The sequence below is a fragment of the Lissotriton helveticus genome, chromosome 8 (assembly GCF_964261635.1).
Source record: "Lissotriton helveticus chromosome 8, aLisHel1.1, whole genome shotgun sequence".
NCBI classification, from domain to species: domain Eukaryota; kingdom Metazoa; phylum Chordata; class Amphibia; order Caudata; family Salamandridae; genus Lissotriton; species Lissotriton helveticus.
The window spans coordinates 1,560,464,164-1,560,483,277 of record NC_136069.1 but is presented as its reverse complement, the minus strand read 5'-3'; the positions used below and the strand labels follow the sequence as shown (position 1 = coordinate 1,560,483,277).

The following is a 19,114-nucleotide window of genomic DNA, read 5'->3' as shown; positions in this document are numbered from 1 at the left end:
CGCCAACAGAACCTGGCATGGGACACAACCTTCAATGTAAAGAACAGGCCACACCTTAAGGATCCAAACCTTTCTTAACCAGGAATATGTGTCCCACAAGAACATTTGCCTTGAAGAAGACCTTCCACATTACAACAACCCATGTCCACTCCAGACCCCCCCAGAAGATCAAAACTCGTCGGCGTATACCTAATTGAGGACAAGAGCTAGCATCTTTTGCTACTGTCAGTGCACAAGTGGCGCTGCACGGAAATCGTAATTCAGGACGATATACCGGCCTAACACCAAAAGCTCTGACCTTCCAAGGGCCACAGAACAGTATCAATATGTAAATAAGAGAGAGGACCAAAGGGAATTAGGTCCCCATTACAACCAGCATAAGGACACTAGTTACAATACTAGATCCTTGTTCACATTTAGGATTCATCCTCAAAAGTTTTGAGGTGTGAGGAGTTTGTAAATATATGTTGTATATATGTATTGTAGAACTGTATGTTAGTCTTTGTAAAGATAATATATGTGCAAGGTAAAGTATCACACGTTGTCTAAAGTAATGTCTTATACCAACTGTTTTGTATTGTCATGGTGTAGTATGTAAATAACCCATGTATATGTGAAAATCTGTATATAAATTTGAATAAGATTAAAAGATAAAGACATGTTCAGCAAACTACGGGCAAAAGAGTATTATTGAAAAATGTTTTGTGTAAAACAAGTACGGGGCATCATATTCTAGTGAAAAATTAACATAAGACAATAAGTCCATTCTTTGAACTTGAATAATAAGGAGACTCATGTAGATTCTTATACTCAAATAAATGTAAATTCATGGTGTGGGAGGCACACTGCTGTTGATAGCCTACACAGTCCTGAAATGAATCACTGCCCAATAGGAGATTTACAGAATATTAAAAGCATTGAGGAAAGCATGGGGGATAATCAGTTGCTTAAGTTTTTGGAAACTGCCAAGGTGATCTTCCCAAACATGAGGAGTATTTCTCTATACATAACCTTGGAAAGAGCCCTTGTCATTATGCATATATTGGCTTCTATTCTTTCTGCGAGCTAGCTTACAGATAATATAGCTCTTCTCTTCGATGAAATGTTTCACCAGCATCTTGGAGCCTTGTCTTCAACTTCCTGAATTTGTTGTGCCTCAAATCTTATGATATCCAAGGGGATGTTCTAGAATAGTATCTCCATTGAAATGGAGAAAACAAGGGGAATGGATGAGCTAACAAACAAGCTGAATGTTGTTTCCCTGCTGTCTTCATGAAAGAAGTGAATATTTGGATTTCTGCTGAGACATGCAGACAGGCACAATGCAAACATTTGGGCACTCAGTCTGGCAATTTGCTTTTCTAAACTCCACTTTTCTGAGCTTACTTGGCCTCCAGGGAGGTTACAACTTGGAGAAAAAGTACATCATCAGTGGCCTTCAAACTGACACCACAGCCTATGTGAGCTGGGGTTGCAAGATAGAACACTTAGGATTTCTCATTGTTTGTGCCTACCCTTTACTTAGACTGGCCATATATACAGAGGTGGAGGAGTGTGGCTCAATGTGGAGGAGTGTGGCTCAATGGTTAGAGCGGCAGACCCTGATGCAGAGTTCTGGCCAGGGGACCAGGGTTCCATTCCTACCTCGGTGGGGTCTCGGGCACAATTTCCTCGGACCTGTTAATTCTCGCCTTGGTGCCTATTCTAATCACGGGCCCCACGCTGCAACTCTGGGCAATAGCTTGCTTAGCCTCCACACCGGCCCCAACAGCGCTAAGGATGCCTGACTTCACCCTGGCGGTGCCCAGGAGTGGACACTTCACAGGGAAAGCCAGGTATGAGTATCAGCGCCAGGAAGCCGAATAGGCGACACTGCAAGGTGACCGTCTGGTGACAGTGCGCTCTATAAATACCATGACATTTACATTTACATTAACATTTAGAGGTGGTACGGAATGGAATTGTACTGGGATCTGAAGTGAAACAAGCACGGCCTAGTGGAAATTACATCACCACAGGGCAGAAAAGTAGACCCGGGCCATTGTTTACTGCATGCAGGAGGGCTGCATAAAATGTGGGATAATAACAAGGAGCTTTTCTCTGGGAGTGTCCCCTCTAGGCAGCCTTTATTTCGCGATCATGTGGAACTCAGAACATTGGTTGCTTCATACAATGTACCATTTCCAACATGTGCATATTTCCAGCCTCTGCAGGACATCAGTAGTGGTTCTCGACAAGCCGGACCTGTGGCTTAAAGAAATATCTTAAGGAAGTAGCATTTGATTTACCCAGAGGAAGAAGTACCTGAGAGGATACACCTGGCCCACACTTTAGTCGTTCAAGCTTCCTAACAAGATGCTAAACAAAACTAAACAAACAACTTCCCAAACCAGGTGTTGGGAAACACCTCATCAAGAAAACCATCAACAGCTGTGCTACATACTGTCATTGAGGGATGTGAAATATGAAGATTGCATGTTAGCTTTCAAGAATGTGAGTGACCACCTTCTTCAAAAAGATAAATAACACTCCACAAGACAGAGAGGCCATTATGTCTCCTGATGACTTACCACCGATGCTGGGGCACAACACATCCCCCAGCAGGAAAAATGCTACAGTTTCACACCAACTGCAATATCACAGGCGTTTATACCATGGTCCGGTGCTGTATGTAGAGCAAACTACCCAGAATGTAAAAACGGTACAGCAAGGTCTGATGTAAATTCCCTAATGCACCATGCTATTTGGAGGTGGGTTGTAATGCGAAATACCTAAATTTGACACGATTAGACACCTGCTAGGGGATGAGACATCCGTTCAATGTGTAACCATAAAGAGCACCTTTGGATAGACAAATTGTACTCAGTCTAATGTGCCCTGAATGGGGTAGGTAAATGGAGCATAATTTGAGCTGCCTATGGCACTCCTCTGTCCAACTTCCCTTTATATGTTACACCTGTTAGTTCAGACCACCTTCTATAACCCATATGATGTATGTTATTTTTAGGGATCGGCCTACGTCACCACTAAGTGGGGCGGAGCTCCGAGCTCCTATTGTTAAAGAAGAAAAAAAAGTTTCTTTAGGGCTTGGGAAAGAAACATTCCTTAGTGCGCGAGCTTTTTTTTATTATCTGAATGGTGATTGGTCGTCGCAGGGCTGTTTTTGTAGTAGTCTTAATGCCATAGGGCATATGTAATGTTAGGCGGCCATGTTGGCATATTCTGTGCGGTTACGCGCACGGCAGACTATTAATCTTAATTAGGAGCTGTCAGAGTGCCCGTGTAATGCAATCCAGATGGTCTGAGCGGTGAGCGCGTTCAATGTAAAATGACGAGAGGAGAGGCAGCAGGCGAGGCTCACAGAAAATGACTGCTCGTCCACACTGTAGTTCTTGTGTTTCCTGAATACTCTCATTTCCAAAGGGCGCCATTTCCTTCTTTTCCTCGCACGCTGCGCTGCACAATTTTTGTCTGTGGTTTAAAAAACGGGGTTTAAAGCCGTTTTATTATAAAACATTTGGATTCTGGTTCTGTAAGCTTTGTTTTCCGAATTTTAATAAGTGCTGACATGCAGACTACTGGTTGAATAAATGATGAGGGTTAAAAGTGACCTTTGTGACACGTGCTGTCGAGCCTGACTCGCAGAGTTAACATGCAGTCATCATTATTGTAAAGTTTTTGAAAAAATCGTGAATACGCAATAATCAGGGAAAACAGAGCCTTCCTGCGGTTACAATGGGAATTCACAAATGTCTTGTGTGTCTCACGTAATGCCAATGGCTATTTCATTAGGAAAAATTAGACTCATTGATACATGCACCACCACCAGCAGTACTACCAGTACTACAGCCACCAGTACTACCACTACCACCACCACCAGTACTAACAGTACCACGACCACCAGTACTACCACTAACACCACCACCAGTACTACCAGTACCACCACCACCAGTACTACCACTACCAGTACTACCACTACCAGTACTACCATTACCATTACCACCACCACCAGTACCACCACCACCAGTACCACCACCACCAGTACTAGCAGTACCACCACCACCACCAGTACCACCACCACCACCAGTACTACCACTACCAGTACCACCAACACCACCAGTACTACAGCCACCAGTACTACAACTACCACCACCACCAGTACTAACAGTACCACGACCACCAGTACTACCACTACCAGTACTACCAATACCAGTACTACCAATACCAGTACCACTACCACCACCAGTACTACCACCACCAGTACCACCACCACCAGTACTACCACTACCAGTACTACGGGCAGCAGTACCACCACCACTAGCACTACCACTACCGGTACCACCACCAGTACTACCAGTACCACCACCACCAGTACTACCACTACCAGTACCACCACTACCAGTACTACCACTACCAGTACCACCACTACCAGTACTACCACCACCAGTACTACCACCACCAGTACTACCACCACCAGTACTACCACCACCAGTACTACCACTACCAGTACCACCACCTCCAGTACTACCACTACTACCAGTACCACCACTACTACCAGTACCACCACCACCACCAGTACTACCAGTAACACCACCACCAGTACTACCACTACCATCACCACCACCAGTACTTCCAGTACTACCACCATCAGTACTACGAGTTCTACCACCACCAGTACTACCACTACTACAGCCACCAGTACTACCACTACTACAGCCACCAGTACTACCACCACCACCACCACCAGTACTACCACTACCAGTACCACCACTACCACCAGTAATATCAGTACTACCACCATCAATACTAGCAGTACTACCACCACCAGTACTACCACTACTACAGCCACCAGTACTACCACCACCACCAGTACTACCAGTACCACCACCACCAGTACTACCAATACCAGTACTACCACTACCAGTACTAGCAGTACCACCACCACCGCCAGTACTGCCACTACCAGTACCACCACCACCAGTACCACCACCACCACCAGTACTACCAGTACTGTGAGTAGTGAGTGCAGAGTAGTGAGTGCAGAGTAGTGAATAGTGAGTGCAGAGTAGTGAGTAGAGTAGTGAGTAGAGTAGTGAGTAGAGTAGTGAGTAGAGTAGTGAGTGCAGAGTAGTGAGTAGAGTAGTGAGTAGAGTAGTGAGTAGAGTAGTGAGTAGAGTAGTGAGTAGAGTAGTGAGTAGAGTAGTGAGTGCAGAGTAGTGAGTAGTGAGTAGAGTAGTTAGTAGTGAGTAGAGTAGTGAGTAGAGTAGTGAGTGCAGAGTAGTGAGTAGTGAGTGCAGAGTAGTGAGTAGAGTAGTGAGTAGAGTAGTGAGTAGAGTAGTGAGTAGTGAGTGCAGAGTAGTGAGTGCAGAGTAGTGAGTAGTGAGTGCAGAGTAGTGAGTAGAGTAGTGAGTAGTGAGTAGAGTAGTGAGTAGAGTAGTGAGTAGAGTAGTGAGTAGTGAGCAGAGTAGTGAGTAGTGAGTGCAGAGTAGTGAGTAGAGTAGTGAGTAGTGAGTAGAGTAGTGAGTAGTGAGTAGAGTAGTGAGTAGAGTAGTGAGTAGAGTAGTGAGTAGAGTAGTGAGTAGAGTAGTGAGTAGAATAGTGAGTAGAGTAGTGAGTAGAGTAGAGTAGTGAGTAGAGTAGTGAGTAGTGAGTGCAGAGTAGTGAGTAGTGAGTAGAGTAGTGAGTAGTGAGTAGAGTAGTGAGTAGTGAGTAGAGTAGTGAGTAGTGAGTAGAGTAGTGAGTAGTGAGTGCAGAGTAGAGTAGTGAGTAGTGAGTAGAGTAGTGAGTGCAGAGTAGTGAGTGCAGAGTAGTGAGTGCAGAGTAGTGAGTGCAGAGTAGTGAGTAGAGTAGTGAGTAGTGAGTAGAGTAGTGAGTAGAGTAGTGAGTGCAGAGTAGTGAGTAGTGAGTAGAGTAGAGTAGTGAGTAGAGTAGTGAGTAGAGTAGTGAGTGCAGAGTAGTGAGTAGTGAGTAGAGTAGAGTAGTGAGTAGAGTAGTGAGGTGAGTAGTGAGTAGTGAGTGCAGAGTAGTGAGTAGAGTAGTGAGTAGAGTAGTGAGTAGAGTAGTGAGTAGAGTGGTGAGTAGAGTAGTGAGTAGTGAGTGCAGAGTAGTGAGTAGAGTAGTGAGTAGAGTAGTGAGTTGAGTAGAGTAGTGAGTAGTGAGTAGAGTAGTGAGTAGAGTAGTGAGTAGAGTAGTGAGTAGAGTAGAGTAGTGAGTAGAGTAGTGAGTAGAGTAGTGAGTAGTGAGTGCAGAGTAGTGAGTAGAGTAGTGAGTAGAGTAGTGAGTGGAGTAGTGAGTAGAGTAGTGAGTAGAGTAGTGAGTAGTGAGTAGAGTAGAGTAGTGAGTAGAGTAGTGAGGTGAGTAGTGAGTAGTGAGTGCAGAGTAGTGAGTAGAGTAGTGAGTAGAGTAGTGAGTAGAGTAGTGAGTAGAGTAGTGAGTAGAGTAGTGAGTAGAGTAGTGAGTAGAGTAGTGAGTAGAGTAGTGAGTGCAGAGTAGTGAGTAGTGAGTAGAGTAGTGAGTTGAGTAGTGAGTAGAGTAGTGAGTAGAGTAGTGAGTAGAGTAGTGAGTAGAGTAGTGAGTAGAGTAGTGAGTAGAGTAGTGAGTAGTGAGTAGAGTAGTGAGTAGAGTAGTGAGTAGTGAGTGCAGAGTAGTGAGTAGAGTAGTGAGTAGAGTAGTGAGTGGAGTAGTGAGTAGAGTAGTGAGTAGAGTAGTGAGTAGTGAGGTGAGTAGAGTAGTGAGTAGAGTAGTGAGTGCAGAGTAGTGAGTAGTGAGTAGAGTAGAGTAGTGAGTAGAGTAGTGAGTGCAGAGTAGTGAATAGTGAGTAGAGTAGAGTAGTGAGTAGAGTAGTGAGGTGAGTAGTGAGTAGTGAGTGCAGAGTAGTGAGTAGTGAGTAGTGAGTAGAGTAGTGAGGTGAGTAGAGTAGTGAGGTGAGTAGAGTAGTGAGTAGTGAGTAGAGTAGTGAGTAGAAAGTAGTGAGTAGAGTAGTGAGTAGAGTAGTGAGTAGTGAGTGCAGAGTAGTGAGTAGTGAGTAGAGTAGTGAGTTGAGTAGAGTAGTGAGTAGAGTAGTGAGTAGAGTAGAGTAGTGAGTAGAGTAGTGAGGTGAGTAGTGAGTAGTGAGTGCAGAGTAGTGAGTAGTGAGTAGTGAGTAGAGTAGTGAGGTGAGTAGAGTAGTGAGGTGAGTAGAGTAGTGAGGTGAGTTGAGTAGTGAGTAGAGTAGTGAGTAGAGTAGTGAGTAGAGTAGTGAGTAGTGAGTGCAGAGTAGTGAGTAGTGAGTAGAGTAGTGAGTTGAGTAGAGTAGTGAGTAGAGTAGTGAGTAGAGTAGTGAGTAGAGTAGTGAGTAGAGTAGTGAGTAGAGTGGTGAGTAGAGTAGTGAGTAGTGAGTGCAGATTAGTGAGTAGAGTAGTGAGTAGAGTAGTGAGTAGTGAGTGCAGAGTAGTGAGTAGAGTAGTGAGTAGTGAGTAGAGTAGTGAGTAGTGAGTAGAGTAGTGAGTAGTGAGTAGAGTAGTGAGTAGAGTAGTGAGTGCAGAGTAGTGAGTAGAGTAGTGAGTAGAGTAGTGAGGTGAGTAGTGAGTAGTGAGTGCAGAGTAGTGAGTAGTGAGTAGAGTAGTGAGTAGAGTAGTGAGGTGAGTAGAGTAGTGAGTAGTGAGTAGAGTAGTGAGTAGAAAGTAGTGAGTAGAGTAGTGAGTAGTGAGTAGAGTAGTGAGTGGAGAGTAGTGAGTAGAGTAGTGAGTAGTGAGCAGAGTAGTGAATAGTGAGTACAGAGTAGTGAGTAGAGTAGTGAGTAGAGTAGTGAGTAGAGTAGTGAGTAGTGAGTAGAGTAGTGAGTTGAGTAGTGAGTAGAGTAGTGAGTAGAGTAGTGAGTAGTGAGTAGAGTAGTGAGTAGAGTAGTGAGTGCAGAGTAGTGAGTAGAGTAGTGAGTAGAGTAGTGAGTAGTGAGTGCAGAGTAGTGAGTAGAGTAGTGAGTAGAGTAGTGAGTAGTGAGTAGAGTAGTGAGTAGAGTAGTGAGTAGTGAGTGCAGAGTAGTGAGTAGTGAGTAGAGTAGTGAGTAGTGAGTGCAGAGTAGTGAGTAGAGTAGTGAGTGCAGAGTAGTGAGTGCAGAGTAGTGAGTAGTGAGTAGAGTAGTGAGTAGAGTAGTGAGTAGAGTAGTGAGTAGAGTAGTGAGTAGAGTAGTGAGTAGAGTAGTGATGTGAGTAGTGATGTGAGTAGTGAGTGCAGAGTAGTGAGTAGTGAGTAGAGTAGTGAGTAGAGTAGTGAGGTGAGTAGAGTAGCGAGTAGAGTAGTGAGGTGAGTAGAGTAGAGTAGCGAGTAAAGTAGTGAGTGCAGAGTAGTGAGTAGAGTCGTGAGTAGAGTCGTGAGTAGTAAGTAGAGTAGTGAGTAGTGAGTAGAGTAGTGAGTAGAAAGTAGTGAGTAGAGTAGTGAGTAGTGAGTAGAGTAGTGAGTAGTGAGCAGAGTAGTGAGTAGTGAGCAGAGTAGTGAGTAGTGAGCAGAGTAGTGAGTAGTGAGTGCAGAGTAGTGAGTAGAGTAGTGAGTAGTGTAGTGAGTAGTGAGTAGTGAGTAGAGTAGTGAGTAGAGTAGTGAGTAGTGAGTGCAGAGTAGTGAGTAGTGAGTAGAGTAGTGAGTAGTGAGTGCAGAGTAGTGAGTAGAGTAGTGAGTAGTGAGTAGTGAGTGCAGAGTAGTGAGTAGAGTAGTGAGTAGAGTAGTGAGTAGAGTAGAGTAGTGAGTAGGACATCACAGGCAGCAGCTGTGCAAGCTTCTCACACTCACAAGGAGACCACAGGCAGCTGAGGTGCAATCTTCTCCCACTCACAAGAACGACATCACAGGCAGCAGCAGTGCAAGCTTCTTACACTCACAAGGAGACCACAGGCAGCTGAGGTGCAATCTTCCCACAAGAACGACATCACAGGCAGCAGCAGTGCAAACTTCTCACACTCACAAGAAGGACATCACAGGCAGTAACGGTGCAATATTCTCACACTCACAAGGAGATCACTGGCAGTACACACCACATGAACACACTCCATAACACATAGCAACAATATATTGGCATTTACAATGCCATTAGCTCAAACTCAAATAAATCCGAGCCCGATTGCATTTCTAATGCTTGTTGAATGATGATGCTACATCCATAAGAAATGCTCTCCATTCATGTTGCTGACTATACTTGAGAATATATTAACCACATTTTTGCCTTGATGGTGTATGCAATGCATGAATTGTAGGACTTACCACATACATGTAATGACCCCGGACGTAAACACCCATAATTCAGACAGAATATTTATGAATTATTTAGCATCCTTTTGGTGTGCTTCCCAAAATGCACCTTGACTACCCAACTGACATATTAGTACCACCATAATACTTGCCTATCTTGATATAAAAATAAAAATTATGGGTATCATTCTTGTACATAAGGTGACTAGTTTTCCATTAATGTAGTTTTGAGCTCTTACAATGTAGAGTTTGTATGTTTTTAATTATCAAATAATTCCTTGCTGCTCTTTCCATTAGCGTCCTGCCAAACCTGCTATTCTTGCATACGCTAACCAGGGCTACATTTCTTCATCATGCTGCTGCTTAACATGTGGTGCCAGCTCATAACGGTCAAATCTTGAATAATCTCTGATTCTGTTATTACTGATTCTAGATTTTTGGCCTGTACCTCACTGACATGCAGTTCAAACAAGGTGGCCAGATTTTACTATCCATACAACTGGATGCAGCTCCAGGTGGGGACTGTTGCTGCCGGAATGCGTATCCTTTCGCTTATATCCTTAAACCTCTCCACAGTAGGCTGCCCAACCTACAATTCAATTGATGCATTTCTTCTTCATTACAGATGCTCCAATTGTGGGATCACTGTACTAGGAATTGACATGGATTATTTTGTTTTTGCAGCACGATTTCACACTACCACCAGTAGTAAATGAACTGACCTTTCCCAAGGGTCCTTTAATAGTCATTTGTGGCCTCTCCTTTAATATGATATTTAATAGATACTTGAAACTACTATGGCCTGTGGAGGCCTGCATTAGGCCTTCAACTAATGGAGTACTTTTTTACTTGTTTCTCTGGAAACAGCATAGGCCTATCTGCTTTTGTTAAGAATAATTTCATAGTCCAAGTGATTACCCTTGGGTTTAAATGTCTGTCGCAAAAGGTTGACTATTCTCAAGTTAATCAACATGTTATTTAGGATTAATATACAGATCCACTAAATGTAGTATAAGGACTTTTAGATTCAGCCATTAACAATATTGTTTTGCCACTTGTACTATTTGAGACTGACTGCCTTCTCCTAATCTTTACCTGCCCATTTCATGGGTGTGTTCTTCTCCACTTTGCACTGAGCACAGCATCAGCCACATTGTTGGTCACTTTATGCCGCTACATGCAAAATTGGTTTGAATACATTAGCATAATAGAATATTGTCTTGAATATAGCTACTTTAATTGAGCATCCTTAAGAAATGACTGAATCTTTTAAGTTCGTCAAATGGAATGATATATCCAGTCTTGTACCACTTTGTGCTACAATAGTTCTTCACTACATCATTTAAACACTGCAATCACAGGCTGGTTTTGTTTTTCAGGTGTCCTTAGCCTTAGAACCTTTATCAGAAACATATGACAGCTGCACTTCCATCCCTGCCACAGATGTAAGTTCAGAGACAGCTCTCTCTACCCAAGGACCCCATCTTATCATTGTTCCATCACAGCCACAAAAACTCTCCGGAACTACTGCGAATGGGAAAGAATCTGCAAGCAGCAGTAGAGCCACTACTCCTAGGTAACTATGCATTTCCTCATTTATCAACTGAAATTAGACACTTGGTTTCTTTTTTGATTTTTAATGTGTGTGTACCTTGTTTGAGCAAAATATTCTGACACCTCAAAAATGAAATGATGCTTATGTAAGAAATGTGACTTTTTACTAAGGTTATGTGACATGCCAGCTCTATAGAGGCCAAATAAATAGAACAGGCTTTGATCAACTTCATAACAGCTTGATTAAGCCTATCAATCAACCAGTGGAGCTGTATAGCGAGTCTATTCACGCAGGAGGGTATCTGGGTGCTTGAGAGTCATGAGGATTCAGGTGACTCAGTGGAACAGACAACTCATACTTTACCTCGCACTCATAGGGCATCCCTAATCACAATGGATTTCTGTTAAAGGAGTGTCATGTTCCAGTGCCTATATGGAGACAACCCCTGTGTCTGTGTGTAATACTTTGTTCAGGTCAGGTGACCAAGGACATTCCCATCAATCATGTTCCGATTGTGTGAAAAAATATATAATCCCCCAACTACTCCTTAATGCTACGACACCCTAAACCTTGGCAGCCTTTTCTACCTTCTTAACACCTCCTTCCTAGAACCTTAAAAACCTTTTACTACCCCTTGAAGGACCATTCACTGAAACCTAAAAACCCTACCCTACCCCACCCTGAACCCTCAAAAACGCTTATTATTCCTACCCTACATTGAACCCTAAAAAACCTGTACTGCCTCATAATGCTACCCATCTCTAATTCTAAAAAACCTTTAATTCACTTTTACTCTGCCCATCCCTTAACTCTATAAATGCATTACAACCCTTTTATCCTATTCATGCCTGAATCCTACTGACCCTAAACCACGTATTAATTCTACTCTTCCCTACCGGGACTTTAAAACATCTTATTTGGCCGGTAATAATACAGAAAAATTCCTGTGGTCACAGTTTATCCCCACCAAGCTGAACAACCTGAAGGCCCACTATATATCGTCTGCTAATCTCCTGTTGAAACAGACCTCACAATTCTTAATAAAACTAGTAATAATAATTTCAGCAGACCTTGACATGAAGGTGCTGAAGGAAGAATTCCATGGTGGTTGGGCAGCCAACCTAAATATCTCAGGAGTGCTGCAAATGTATCTATCCCCTGAACTGTAATGGGGTCGCCCTGTGTCCCTCAGGACCTGGGCATTTACAAAATGTATCTATCCCAACCCCTCTCTAAGTGCTTGAAGATGCAGCTGATGAAGATAAGATTTGGGCAGATACCCTTGAAATCATATTGGTATGCTAGGAGGAGCAGTGACACGGACAAAGAGTGCAGACTTTGTAATATGGGATCTGAATCCCTTATTCATGTTGCCTGCATTTCCAAAACATTATTACCCCACAGAATATTGTGGCTTTGCCCCATTTTTAAGGCATTAAATGAAAGCACTTCTAAAGAAGCAGTCAAATGCTACCTAAAGGGGAAATCCTCCCAGTTATCTGTCCATTTTAAAACAAATTTGAAAGTTGCAACTGCCACCTTCTTGGCTGCTGCAGTGGTTTCATGTTTTTCAGGACTCCTCTAATCCCACTTGGCCTTGATTCCTTTTGAGAAGGCCTGACCCAGGGGCTACAGTGAGTGATTACAGCCACCTCAAACTTTGACACAGTAGTCAGGACTCCCCACAATTGATAAGCAAATTAGACCCTGACCGTAGAGTCCCAAAGCACTTTAAATTGTACTTTAATCAGCACTTTAATCGCCAGCAAAGGTTTGCTGCTGTAGTATCATCTCCCCTAGGAGCCCAGGAAAACATTTTTATTAGCACTTTTACCAGCATCTTAGCTACTGCTGTTTGCCGCAGCCGTCTTGTGCTCCTTAGAAGCCTAAATACCACCATGGCCATAATGTGCCTTGAGTAGGTCTGTCCTAGAGGTTACAGCATCTCTATGTGATTGTCACCATATTTGTGCCTTTACATCGATTTAGTAGTCTGGTTCCCTTATGCATGACTAGTCAGTTACCCCCTGGCCATATGGACGGCTGCCTAAGCACCCAAATAGCATCTCAAAGCACTTTAATTAGCACGGTAACCAGTGCCTTAACCTGCAGCCCGTGAAGCAGCCATTCTTGTTGGTCATAGTAGAGAGCAGTGTACTATCAACATGATAGTAGCTAAGATCCAGGGTACGTGCAACAGGAGTATGGTCCACACATTCATGTCTCTTCAATGAAATCAGTCTATATTGTTGGTGCATGAAGATTATTTGTGCTGTAAGTCTAGTGATTGATCATTGCAATGACTTTCAACGGATGCTCCATTTTGTTTTATATTAGCGATTTTTAATCGAACAACACTGCACTGTAGCAGTATGATGATTGCCAGTTCCATCTGCTTGTAATTCAACAACAGTGCTCAAATGGAGTGTGACTTCCAGTTGGCTTTTGTATTGCTTTTAATGAATGAGTAATTTTATTTGAATTCGTAATCTTGATACAGATTGTTTTTGTGGTTCATGATTGTAATGATTTTTAATAATTGTACAATCTTCCCTGAACCTAAAAGCACTTACTACCTTTCTACACTACCCAGCCTTGAACCAAACAAACCGTGACCCGTCCCTTAATTCTACCCTTCTCTGAACCTAAAAACCTGACTACCTCTTGACGTTACCCATCCTGAACCCCACAAACCAACTGTAACCCTCTACTACCCATGCATGAGCCCCACAGACTCTAAACCTTGAAAACAAAACTTAGTACCCTTTAACACCACTCTTCTTTGAACCCTAAAGCCCCTAACTATCCTTTAACCCTGCCAATCCCTGAACCCTACCATCCCCTTACTGCCTTTTAATGTTGCTCTTTCCCAAATCCTAAAAACTCCTTAGTAGTCACCCACCACATTCCTCACCTCACTGTAAACGCCCCTCTTTATTTTAGCAAGAGGATTCCTCCTTGTCCGTGCTCCCGGCACACTTACCCTTGCATTGTAAGGCACAACAGTTTTAGATTTGTTTTCTGTGTATTTTTTTACATGACTTTTTTTCAGTCCACTTTTTCCCATAATATTTTACTGCAAACCACATTAACGTAACCAATGCATACTGTTGGTAACTCTGTGCTTATTCCATTGACTTCCTTTTGTACTGCCCATCCTACACCCCTTGATCACGTTTGGCTAGAAGTTAAATAACTGCATGGTTTATTTACAAAAAGCTGGGAGGAGGTGGAGGATTCAGGCACGACAAGCATGTTTGATCCATCTACCTTCTTTTTGTTTAAATGCCTTTATGTTCTTTGCCACACTGTGTGTTCAAAAACAAAATGTGTTCCTCTCATTTAACTATGTCTGACACAGTTACACATATGTAAGCAATCCAAATTTCTTTTAGACTAGTCGGAGTTGTTGGTTTGTTAGCGTTCTCCTGTGACCCTGCCATTCTGACATTCAGTATATTTGTTCAGATAAAAATAGGGATTGAATTCCAAGGAAACTGTGATTCCTGTTGACACCACCATCAGTAATGAAGTATAACTGCACAGGTTTATGAAATTTCATTCGACCTTAGTGGATGGTTGTTCACAGTGTGCTGAAAAAAAAACTATATGGTATGAAGAGGAACACACTGAAGGAACTTGCAGCACTCAAATTATCATATGGGAAAGATAATTTATGTTTAGTCGGCATGTAATTGCTATGGTTTTTTCCACTATTGAACTCTGCCACACTAGGTAAAATTAGATTTTTTTTTAATGCTAAACTAATTTGGCCTTCTGCAGTTTTGCTTGTGTATATAGCATAATCTTTTGAGTGCCAGTCTACATTATGCTATCTGAAATTGGGACAGTAATAAAGTTTGGGCTTTTCGGGATATGGCTAGTGACTTAATACCATTTCAGATATAAGTGGATAGGAAGGTCTTAAGGTGGAAATTACTACTTAACACAATTTTATTTTGAACAGGGGAAGAGATCACTTGTATTTCCAGGAAAACACAGATACCTCCAAAGACAGTTTCTTTGAGTCACATCACCACTTGAATCTGGAGCCTATTACACAGGATGAGTCTTTAAAGGACACCAAGGAACCCAGGCAGTGGAAGTTTCTGGAGCCCGAAGAACTCACAAAGCCAATTGCCAACAATCACCATGATTTACACAGACTTTCTCTCAGCAACGCGCCAACAAAGGACCTGCTTTCAGGTTTGTAGTTGTCTTGCAGCTTTGAAGTGTTGATTGTAAGGTTTCTTCAATGCTTCTTAACCTTACATCCTTTCCCTACTGAAATATGTCTTCGCTATTTTTTGTACACGTTTAACTAATACATCTGCCTATCGCCTTGTTCTCAATTGTAATTTGACCCGGAGGTCAAAATAATATTGAGTGTCCATACTCCTCAATCGTTGGAGGTTTTACTTTCCAAAATATTTTATTAGTAATTCATAATAAAAGTGAAGTGGCACTGCAAGACATGTTCACCGAAAGAGTGTCAAAAGCAGTGGCGTCTTGTTCCACCACATCATCCAACTGACTGAGGAGACTAGGAGGTGTCTGGTACAGGTTTGCCATTGAGATTTGCACTCTCGTGGCACCCATCCTGAAACAATAAACAACTGTGACTGAGTGGTACAAAGAAAGGACAGCACATACAATTGAGAAGTGGTGAGTCTAACAGGGTGGCTATTGCAGAATGGAGGCATCCGAACAATAGCCAATCAGTGTGTTTTATTGAACCACCGACCAAGAAGAAGTAAGGTGATGGAGGTTTTGTAGTAGTGGAATCACATCATTATGGAAATCAAACAGTTGAAGAGGAGTAATAAAATAGAAACAATGAGGAACTCTTGTAAGTAAACAATAGAATTCAAATATTCAGCCATTATGTTTAGGAGAATAAGTGAAAATATCAAGCCTTTTAAGTTGTTACGTTCCTATAAGCAGAATGTTAGTGTTTGCAAAGTAACCTTAAGACCACAAATGTGAAATATGAAGGCTCTGACCAAACAAAAAACACACCAAAAAAAGTTGTGAAACAAGCCTGACGAGCATGTCCGCATGACAGCACCTGTCTGAAATTCAAAGCAAACGGCCACAGATACAGCAATAAAACTGGAGGGGTGGCAGGAGGCAGTGTCTTAAGAGTATGTGGGAGAAAGAATTAAATCATCTCCATTGCAGGTAAGGTAACCCACCTTCCCAAAACCCCACCCAAAAAGGTGCACACAGATAGTAGGTCAAGTGAATCTTAGTATAATATACCCCGTTACAACCCTATCCAAATGCAAACAAACAATTAATAAAATGCTTAAATTAAACATACCAGTAGCAAGGTTAAAGGGTATTAACATCATTCTATTTACATCAGGCAGTAAGACCTGTAACAAAACATTGGTGAAACAGTGGTAGACAAAACATGCCAGAATCAACATGCAGGTGTAAAAAATAAACATTTCCAAGAATGTAATCATGGTTCAAGCACACAACCAAAACCTGAAGGAGTTTGAAGGAAAATAAATTAAAAAGGAATTGGATTATAAAGGTTTGCTGCCCGAGCTCACCATTGTTAACTGAAACTGGCAAGATAGTAGCTGCAGCTTGAGCAGAGAACACAGTACTCCACACATAATGGTCAGCATGTCATCAGTCACCCACCAGAACCAACAGAACTCAGCCATTAAGCCTGTCTCTTACAATTACCCACCTATTGTTCTGGGCATTGAACTACTTCATGGTCTTTTTGTAGCAGACAAATCAAAGCTCATAAGAAGTTATTTTTGGTCTGCATCCATTGACAAAAGATGTTTTGATGCATGTTGTGATAGTTTCTGTCTCCTATGTCTTAAATATGATTGGCTGCCATGAAAAATGTAAGTTGTATTTTCTCTGCTGTAGCTTCTTTCTGGATAGCGATGGGTTGAATGTATTTCAGTACTTGGGCAGTTCTTTCTGATCAATGGAGGGATTTCCATTAAAGGGCATATACTTGCATGTTTTAAGGCCGTAAGGGTAATAAGCTTACGACTAGGGAGAGATATTTTATAAATAACATAGGCCCTTGTCAGTAGGTAAGTTGATTGTTTTATAGTTTTTGGTGTTTGAGTACTTTTTGATGGCTTAGATGACTGATTACTAAATAGCGGGAGTCTGTGTTGGACTAGTAGAGTAGAACATTATTGCTGTTTATCTAATCAGTAAAGGAATGTTAGCCCATTTTAATCTATCCTAACTAAACTGAGAGAGAACTTACATTAATATTTGTAATCATGACAGAAAAAGGACATGCACAAAAGCTCCAGACACCCCTTTTAAATAGAATAGAATTTTAATTATACTTTGAATTATATTGAAATTCCCACGGTTTGTATTCGGGGGTTGTGGATGGTCAGAATCTAAATCTTTAGCACTTTTTCATATGTTTGTGGGTATTTTGCTAACTTCCTGGCAGACAAGAGAACATTTGCTCATTACCCTTTTTGAAGCTTATTAACCTATCTAGGGTTAGATAACGTGGGTTCACCAGCATTGAAGTAATAACCTAGGGCCCTCAGGGAAGACTTTCAGGGTAGTCCAAGCAAGGAAAATGACATGATAAATGAGCATGTTTTGTTATTTATAGGTAGGAATGAATGGTGTACCCTATGACTACTAGCGTTATTAGGTGACATTAATTGTTACTGTATATCACGTGACCACAAGCATACACTGATTTTTGGTGTACTATTTCTCATTTCCACCCTCAAGCTGCTGTTTCTATGAAAGAAGTGCGCAACCACCATTTTGTCACTAGTCAGTGGGCTTTAGTTGCAGTGTATTATGGATCCTTGTAATGATTCATGTTTAGGACAGCAAGTGCATTAATCGAACTGTGGGGCTATTTATAATTCTGTTTCTTTAGAGGCCCCGCATGTGTAATATGTGAATCCATTTCCAATGTTCCTTTTTCTGTACATAGATATATTTTCAGTTTCATATAGCAATTTTTTTAAACCCATATTTTATTGCCACCATTTTGATGTATTTATTTTTTTTAATGTTCCCAGTGCAATGTTGGGCTCCGTGTGGGTGTTGGGGGATTGAAATAAGTCTTACGCTATCTTGACTTTCGAGTTATATGGCCACTTATCTTTTTGTTTCAGACCTGGTTCTATATGTTACCATAATACATCAAAGAGCGTAAGAAATGTTAACAACTATTTCCAGCTGAGCAGCAGGGGTCAATGGTCTCAGGTTAAACAATTGTCTCTTATTCATTTCTCTGTTTATTTATAAGTCACAAGATAGCTTTACCTACCCAAAAGGGTGTCAAAGGGCTTTAAAGTATAGTTTGGTTGACAAGACAGTACAGCCATAACCACTGTTTTGAAGACAGATCATCAAAAAAGTACTCTGGTGTACAAAGGCAACTGTATATAACAGATCAGAAATAACTCTTTGTTTTGAAGTACTAAGCAAGGTGTGAATAGGGGTAATCTAGGTATGCAATTATTTAGACTAAGAGTAGTATAAAGAATTGCTTCCCCTTCTGGAGAAGGTATTCTACTTTCCAAGTAGTAGATATCTTATTCATTTATTCACATTTATACTGAGTGCTGGATGCATTCACAAGTAGACATTTAGGGGTTCTTTTGGGAAGAACTTGTTCCAAATGATGAACACTCAGTTACAGTGTATTTATGTGACTCACATTTTGAAAGGAAGAGAAGTATCTTTCATTATTTGGCCATTTTCTTTTTCAAAGCAGACATTTAGCCCATGATGGATGTATCTTGACAAACTGTGCCATGTGGAGTCCCATTCAAAACTATATGAGAAGTATGCAGTTGACAGCTAGTGTTGGCAGCCTTATTTTCAGAAAGTAATTCAATGGCATCTGTCTACCAGCTATGGAGCTATGCAGTGTTTCTTTGCATGGTTGCAACCTGGAGCAGTGCGCAAACAGGTTGTGGGCAAAAATGTGATTGAAAGTCTTAGTGAATTGCACCAGAATATATTTTACAAAGAAGGGAATTTCATGAACTCCATGCAAGGGCATAAAAAGGAAAATAAATATGCCTGGAGCCATTAACTCAGAAAAGCAAACAATATCACATCAGCAGATGAACGAAGAAGCCCACTGTGCATTAATTTTTCTTTTTTAAGATAGGAAGATATTGGGATTTTTGATGATAACAAATGGGAACTTTGATAAGGTATGAAATCACATGCGTGACTGAATAATAATGTCAAGTGCAAGTCTGCTTGGCAACGGCTTGACTGTCTTCGTATACCGAAGATAAGGCCTTATACTCTGTGTAGCAGTTGCTAGCTGCAGAATGAACAGAGTGCCAGGACATTATCAAG

The 19,114-nt window shown here is 41.7% G+C and overlaps 1 protein-coding gene across 2 annotated transcripts in view; it reads left to right on the top strand.

Moving 5' to 3' along the window:
• C2CD3 (C2 domain containing 3 centriole elongation regulator) overlaps positions 1 to 19,114 on the top strand; it is a 494,984-nt gene that overhangs the window by 40,039 nt on the left and 435,831 nt on the right. For both annotated transcript variants that reach the window (XM_078658566.1, XM_078658565.1), the window contains exons 4-5: positions 10,596 to 10,792; positions 14,739 to 14,977. In XM_078658566.1, coding sequence (XP_078514692.1) covers positions 10,596 to 10,792; positions 14,739 to 14,977 — 436 coding nt within the window. The remainder of the gene's footprint in view (positions 1 to 10,595; positions 10,793 to 14,738; positions 14,978 to 19,114) is intronic.